The sequence below is a fragment of the Puma concolor genome, chromosome A1, assembly GCF_028749965.1.
Source record: "Puma concolor isolate L17-30 chromosome A1, mPumCon1.1.hap2, whole genome shotgun sequence".
In the NCBI taxonomy this organism is placed as follows: Eukaryota; Metazoa; Chordata; class Mammalia; order Carnivora; family Felidae; genus Puma; species Puma concolor.
The window spans coordinates 123,731,212-123,739,515 of record NC_141667.1 but is presented as its reverse complement, the minus strand read 5'-3'; the positions used below and the strand labels follow the sequence as shown (position 1 = coordinate 123,739,515).

Below are 8,304 nucleotides of genomic sequence, written 5' to 3'. Positions count from 1 at the left end.
AGAGAGAATTCCAAGCAGACTCCATGCCCAGCATGGAGCCAGACTAGGGGCTCATTCCAACAGACCATGAGATCATGACCTGAACCAAAAACAAGAGTGGGATACTTAACTGATTGAGCCACCCCAAGAACACAAAAAGTCTTAAAACCATAAATTAAAAAATATTGATAAATTAGACTAAAAATAAGAAGTTTTGTTCATCAAAGATAGCACAAGAGAACTAAAATGCAAGCCATAGAGTAGGAGAAGATATTTGCCATACTTACTTCTGAAAAAGTGCTTATACTCAGAATATAATAAGGAACTTCTAAAGATTGATAAGAAAAAAAGGCAAATGCCCTAAATAGATAGACCAAAGACAAGCACTTCACAAGAATGTGTCCTAATAGCCATTAAACTTGTGAAAAAACTGCTCAGTTTAATTAATCAAGGAATTGCTAAAGTTACAATATGATATCACTACACACTCATCAGAGTGGTTAAAATTAAAAGACAATATCAAGTGTTGACAAGGACATGGAACAACTGGAACTGTCATTCTTTGCTGGTTTTCGTGGAACCACATTTGTAAACTTTTGCAATATCTGTTAAAGCTAAATATATATTCATGTCTTATAACACAGAAGTCTAACTCGTAGGAATATATTCAACATAAATGCTCCCATAGACACTAAAAGACATGTTCAAGAATGTTCATAGCAGCACTATCCAAAATACCCTCAAACTGGAGCACCCAATCAATTGGAGAATAAACAAATAGTAGTACAGTCATACAATAGAATAATATAAAGCACTGAGAATAAAATTAATTAGGATAGTGTGTAACAGATGAATTTTACAAACATAATGTTGAGTAAAAGAAGCCAAACATAAAAGAGAAATACTCCATAAGTCCATTTGTATAAAAGTTAAAAAAAAAAAAAGAGGGGTGCCTGGGTGGCTCAGTCGGTTAAGCGTATGACTTCGGCTCAGGTCATGATCTCGTGGTCCGTGAGTTCAAGCCCTGTGTCGGGCTCTGTGCTGACTGCTCAGAGTCTGGAGTCTGTTTCCGATTCTGTGTCTCCCTCTCTCTCTGACCCTCCCCCGTTCATACTCTGTCTCTCTCTGTCTCAAAAATAAACGTTAAAAAAAAGTTAAAAAAAAGAAACGAATCTATGATAATAGAAGTCAGAAGCATGCTTACATTTAGCAGGGAGGGTAATGAGCACACAAAAACAGAAGGGGGCTTCAAGGGTTTTGGTAACAGTTTTAATTTAGGTTCTACTTATACAAGTGTGCTCACTTCATGAAAATGTATTGAGTTGTACACTTAGAATGTGTACCCTTTTCTGATATATATTTCAAAATAGTGACTTTTTAAAAATTGTAAACTTTTGTAAACATCAGTTATCACTTCTTTCTTAAATATAATCAAACCCACAAGAGAAAGTTTCTTCTCAAAATGTATTTTATGAGGAACACTAATATATCATTTCAGTTTGTTCTGAAAAGTGTTCTTTTACTGAAAGTTAACCCAACAGATATTTCTTTAGAACTTCCACTACTTAAGAACTGGAGAAATGATCGGGCGCACTTCTGTGACTTAAAAGGACATTGGTATGACAACAGTTATAATTTGGAATGAAATGGCAAATACTATATGCAATAGTAAATAAGGACGCCTGGTGGCGCTGCAGGCTAGGAGTATGAATGAAAAGCTCTGTGACTGCCGGACGCCATTAAGCTGGGACTCAGAATAATGAATGCTTCCTGAAAGACGGAAGTATTTTAGGTAAGATCTAGGGGCAGATGTCTTCAGAGAGGACATCATTCTAGGACGAGTCAGTCAGAAAGATCTAATTCAAGGTTATTTAACCAAATCATCTGGGTCGACCGTATACAGAGGTGAAGAAACTGCACCACATGAATTTGGTCTGAACAATGGAGACAGCGCTAGCAAAAACGCCACAGAAAAGGCAAGTTCTCTTTCTTGCTATATTGATGCTTTTGTGGGAGGCTGGCTCTGACTCAATTAGGTATTCCATTCCAGAAGAAACAGAAAGTGGCTCCTTTGTGGCCAACCTGGCAAAGGACCTGGGGCTCAGGGTGGGGGAACTAGCTACTCGAGGCGCGCGAATCCATTACAAAGGAAACAAACAGCTCTTGGAACTGGATGTAGAAACCGGGAATTTGCTGCTATATGAAAAACTAGACCGGGAGGTGCTGTGCGGAGTGACAGATCCCTGTATACTGTACTTCCAGTTATTACTGGAAAACCCGGTGCAGTTTTTTCAGGCTGATCTGCAGCTCACAGATATAAATGACCATTCCCCAGAGTTCCTAGACAAGGAAATGCTCCTCAAAATCCCAGAAAGCGTTCAGCCTGGGACTGTATTTCCTTTGAAAATAGCTCAGGACTTTGACATAGGTGGCAACACTGTTCAGAACTACACAATCAGCCCCAACTCCCATTTTCATGTTGTCACTCATAATCGCGGAGATGGCAGAAAATACCCAGAGCTCATGCTGGACAAATCGCTGGACCGGGAGGAGCAGTCTGAACTCAGTTTAACCCTTACGGCGCTGGATGGTGGGGATCCACCTAGGTCCGGGACCACTGCAGTCCGTATTGAAGTCGTGGACATCAATGATAATGCCCCTGCGTTTTTACAGTCGCTCTATGAGGTACAGGTCCCGGAGAACAGCCCCCCAAACTCCTTAGTTGTCGTTGTCTCTGCCCAAGATTTAGATGCAGGAACATATGGGAATGTACGCTACACTCTATTCCAAGGCAATCAAGTTATTCAACCATTTGTAGTAGACGAAATAACAGGAGAAATTCATCTGAAAAAGGCATTGGATTTCGAGGCAACTCGATACTATAACGTGGAAATTGCAGGCACAGACGGTGGGGGCCTTTCAGGAAAATGCACTGTAGCTATAGAAGTTGTGGATGTGAATGACAACGCCCCCGAACTGACCATGTCAACGCTCTCAAGCACAACCCCAGAAAACTCCCCAGAGACTGTAGTTGCTGTTTTCAGTGTTTCTGATCCAGACTCCGGGGACAACGGTAGGATGGTTTGCTCCATCCAGAACGATCTTCCCTTTCTCTTGAAACCCACATTCAAGAACTTTTACACCCTAGTTACAGAAAAGCCACTGGACAGAGAAAGCCAAGCTGAGTACAACATCACCATCACCGTCACCGACTTGGGGACCCCCAGGCTGAAAACGCAGCACAACATAACCGTGACGGTCTCCGACGTCAACGACAACGCCCCCGCCTTCAGCCAAACCACCTACACCCTGCGCGTCCGCGAGAACAACAGCCCCGCCCTGCACATCGGCAGCGTGAGCGCCACGGACAGGGACTCGGGCGCCAACGCCCAGGTCACCTACTCGCTGCTGCCGCCCGCGGACCCGCAGCTGCCCCTGGCCTCCCTGGTGTCCATCAACGCGGACAACGGGCAGCTGTTCGCGCTCAGGTCCCTGGACTACGAGGCGCTGCAGGCGTTCGAGTTCGGCGTGCGCGCGGCCGACCGCGGCTCGCCCGCGCTCAGCAGCCAGGCGCGAGTGCGCGTGCTGGTGCTGGACGACAACGACAACGCGCCCTTCGTGCTGTACCCGCCGCAGAACGGCTCTGCGCCCTGCACCGAGCTGGTGCCCAGGGCGGCCGAGGCGGGCTACCTGGTGACCAAGGTGGTGGCGGTGGACGGCGACTCGGGCCAGAACGCCTGGCTGTCGTACCAGCTGCTCAAGGCCACGGAGCCCGGGCTGTTCGGCGTGTGGGCGCACAACGGCGAGGTGCGCACGGCCCGGCTGCTGAGCGAGCGCGACGCCGTCAAGCACAGGCTGGTGGTGCTGGTCAGGGACAATGGCGAGCCGCCGCGCTCGGCCAGCGTCACGCTGCACGTGCTGCTGGTGGACGGCTTCTCGCAGCCCTACCTGCCGCTCCCGGAGGTGGCGGCGGCCGAGGCGCGGGCCGACCCGCTCACCGTCTACTTGGTCGTCGCCTTGGCGTCCGTGTCGTCGCTCTTCCTGTTCTCGGTGCTGGTGTTCGTGGCGGTGCGGCTGTGCAGGCGGAGCCGGGCGGCGTCTGCGGGTCGCTGCTCGGGGCCTGAGGGCCACTTTCCGGGCCACCTGGTGGACGTCAGCGGCGCGGGGACGCTGTCCCAGAGCTACCAGTACGAGGTGTGTCTGACGGGAGGCTCGGGGACTAGAGAGTTCAAGTTCTTGAAGCCGATTATCCCGAACTTCCCTCCCCAGGGCATTGGAAAGGAAATGGAGGAAAACGCCACCTTCCGGAATAGCTTTGGATTCAATTAGGGATCTGATCACAATGCCGTGAGTTTTGTCATTTATCTCTAATTTCCCCAAATACCGAGTTTGAGAGCGTCATGGAAAAAAATCCCACCTTCAGGTATGATTTCCCTGAATTTATCCTTTTCAACTTTATCTTGCCCAATTTTGGGAAAACTGAATTCTCTGTCACTGCATGTATGTATACACAGTGCCATCCCAAATCTATGCATGCTGTTGACTTTCCTAAAATGTTTGCTTTTGATGGTATTTGTCAGGATAAGCTGTCTTAATGAAATCAAATACTGTTTTTCTCTGTATTCTGTCCATTCTGTTTCATCACACTGTTTTTGATGCTAAATAGCAAAAATAAAAAGGTTTTACATAATTTTATTTTGTTTTCAAAGGAATACATGCAAATGATAATGAATGTAATATGTGAGAAAACTTGACAAAAAGCAACAACAATGTTCTAACTACTCTTCTTTCCTAGCTTTCATCCATACTGGCAAACATTTTTTAAACAATTTTTATTGAATTATACATACAAGAAAAGGGAACGAATCATAATTGCAATGTGTTTTCAGAAAGTTAACATACTTGGTACCAGCATCTTGGTGGTTAGTAATGAAACGTTACTAACATTTCACGTGCCACACAAATTACCCCTTAAAGTCACTACCAGCCCAAGTATAACAATATCCTGACTTCCAATACTATGATTTACTTTTGCCTGTTTTGAATTTATATAATTGGAATAGTAGAGTATGAACTGCTTTGTGTCTGGCTGATTTCACTCAACATTATGTTTATGATATTTGTCCATGACAATGCTTTTAATTTTAGTTTTTCATTCTCATCGCTGTAGAGTATTCCACTGTATGAATATTTTACAATTTATGACCCATCCCACTATAGACGGATATTTGGGTTGGTGCACAGTTTGCCTGTTTGAATAGTACTACTTTGAACATTCTCATACACGTCCTTTGGCAAACATGTATATGCATTTCTGTTGGTATATACCTAGGGGTGAAATTGCTGCTCATTTAGTAAGTACATGTTCCCTTTTTGTAGATTCTTCCAAATAGTTTCTAAAGTGGTTGTACCAGTTTACACTGCTCTCAGTACTGTCTGGATGTACCAGTTCCTCCATATTTTTGCCAACACTTTCATTTTATCCCATTGGAAAGTACCTTTAAACCTTTTATCTCTAGTCCTTTTTATGTTCTTTTTTTATTACTAAAGAATATGTTTGTAACCTTTTCATGAAGTCTAAACAATTTCCTTAATTTCCTGCTACTGTTGTCTAGTACCTAGCACACTTAAAACTTCTCTCATTCATCCTTTACATAGAGCTCTGTCACTATTTTCCAGTACTTCCCTGAACAAGCTGAAACCCTCCATTTATTGTTCATAACAACAGTTCCTTTCATTTACTTGTCTGACAGAAAAAATACAATTCTTATATTTTTCTCTTACTTCTTTCTCCCTTACACTTTACAACCTCTGTCAAATTAACTTACACTTTTATATAGTCCAGATTGATGACATTTTTACTCTGTAACCATAGCTAAGACTAGAATTCCCCCTTTTGTCTGTATATCTGTTGTAGAATCTGAAATCACTATTAAAAATTCACTTTTAATGACCATTATATTATGAATGCCCTGTAACCAAAGATCACAAGGACACATTGGATCAGAACAAAGCTGAGTTTATTGACTTGTTGTAACAAGGGAGACTGCACATTCTGGGAAAGCTTTGGTCACCTTAGTAATAGCTCCTTAAAAAAGTATAAGGCTTGGGGCGCCTGGGTGGCGCAGTCGGTTAAGCGTCCGACTTCAGCCAGGTCACGATCTCGCGGTCCGTGAGTTCGATCAGGTCACGATCTCGCGGTCCGTGAGTTCGAGCCCCGCGTCAGGCTCTGGGCTGATGGCTCAGAGCCTGGAGCCTGTTTCCGATTCTGTGTCTCCCTCTCTCTCTGCCCCTCCCCCATTCATGCTCTGTCTCTCTCTGTCCCAAAAAATAAATAAACGTTGAAAAAAAAAATTAAAAAAAAAAAAAGTATAAGGCTTGTGTTTGGTAGTTTTGCATAGGGCTCAAGGAAGTAGCCCTGGACTGGATGCTTCCAGTGAATGGGAGTAATTCTATTATAGGGTATCTTATTGAATTGTATTCAGGAAATGAGAAGAACAAAGGAAGATTAAAATGTAATTGTTTTTTTAAAAACCAGCATTCAATTGTAATCAGCCAGGACAGAGTACTCTGGGCGTTGTTTTGGTTTATACAATGTTCTTGTTTTTGACTGTGCTCAAGCATGATCATGATGTCATCTTATTGCAGTTTTGTTCCATCTGATCACAATCCCTCTTTAATGATGTTGTTCTGTGAAGTTGTTTATATTCAACAGGAGATCATGGCCTATTTGTGAGTGCCACGCCAATTCCTATGTATAAGAGACTGATTTTCTCAAAATATTCATTGCACTATAAAATTCCTAGAAGAAAGCATAGGAGAAAAGCTTCATGACATTGAATTTGGTGGTGATTTCTTGGCTTTCACACCAAAACACATGGAACAAAGCGAAAATAGACCAATGAGACTACATCAAACTTAAAAAATTTTGTGCACCAAAGAACACCATCAACAGTGAAAAGGCAACCTATGGAATGGGAGAAAATATTTGCAAATACTATATCTGATATGGGTTTAATGTCCATAATATTTAAGAACTCCTACAACCCAACAAAAACAAAAAAAATCAAATAACCTGATTAAAAAATGAGCAAAGGACTTAGATATTTCTCCAGAGATGATATGCAGATGACCAACAAACATATGAAAAAATGTTCAACATCACTAATCATCAGAGAAATGGAAATCCAAACCACAATGTAGTGTCACCCTACACACATTAGGATGACTGCTATCAGAAAAAAAACAAAAACAAAAACAGAAAATAGCAAGTGTTCAAAAGGATGTGGAGAAACTATTCCCTCCGTGCACTGTTGGTGAGATTGTAGAATGGTGCAACTGCTATAAAAACAGTATGAAGTCTTCTCAAAAAAGTGTAAAAGAGAACTTCTATATGATCTGGCAATCCCATATCTGGGTATATACCTAAAGGAATTGAAAGCAGGGTCTCAAAGATACTTGTGCACCCATGTTCATAGCAGCAGTATTCACAACTGGCCAGAGGTGGAACCAACCCAAATACCCATGTATGGAATCTTAAAAAAGGAAGGGAAGCCTATCACATGCTACAACGTGGATGAACTTTGAGGGCATTATTCTAAGTGAAAGAAGATAGTCACAAAAAGGCAAATACAGTATGATTCCACTTATATGATGTATCCAAGTTTGTTAAATTCATACAAACAGAAAGTAGAATGGTGCCTACCAGGGACTGGGCGAGGAGGAAAAGGAGAGTTTTTGTTTGATGGGTATAGAGTTTCAGATTTGCAAAATGGAAACGTTCTGGAGATCTGCTTCCCAACAATGTGAATGTACTTAACACTATGGAACTGTATACCTAAAAATGGTTATGATGGTAAATTTTGTGTTACATTTTTTAACCGCAGTAAAATACATTGCTCATTGCAGAGCCATATTACTTAAGGACTGTATTTTCTGCTCCTTTGATCTACTGTTGTGTTTCCTGTCCCATTGAAAATACAGTGTTCCGGGGCGCCTGGGTGGCGCAGTCGGTTAAGCGTCCGACTTCAGCCAGGTCACGATCTCGCGGTCCGTGGGTTTGAGCCCCGCGTCAGGCTCTGGGCTGATGGCTCGGAGCCTGGAGCCTGTTTCCGATTCTGTGTCTCCCTCTCTCTCTGCCCCTCGCCCGTTCATGCTCTGTCTCTCTCTGTCCCAAAAATAAATAAACGTTGAAAAAAAATTAAAAAAAAAAAAAAGAAAATACAGTGTTCCTAGAATCAAGATAAAATAAATTCACCATTTTATTTTATTTTACTTTACTTTAGGTTACTTTTTCTTTTTTAGAGAGAGAGCACACAAGTGGGG

General features: G+C 42.7%; 1 protein-coding gene across 1 annotated transcript; it reads left to right on the top strand.

Annotated features, from left to right (window-relative positions):
- On the top strand, window positions 1-4,669 carry PCDHB5 (protocadherin beta 5). The gene has a single exon (XM_086702300.1). It carries the CDS (start codon window positions 1,921-1,923, stop codon window positions 4,306-4,308), a length of 2,388 nt encoding a protein of 795 aa, XP_086558426.1. The 5' UTR covers window positions 1-1,920; the 3' UTR covers window positions 4,309-4,669.
- The last annotated feature ends 3,635 nt before the right edge of the window (window positions 4,670-8,304 follow it).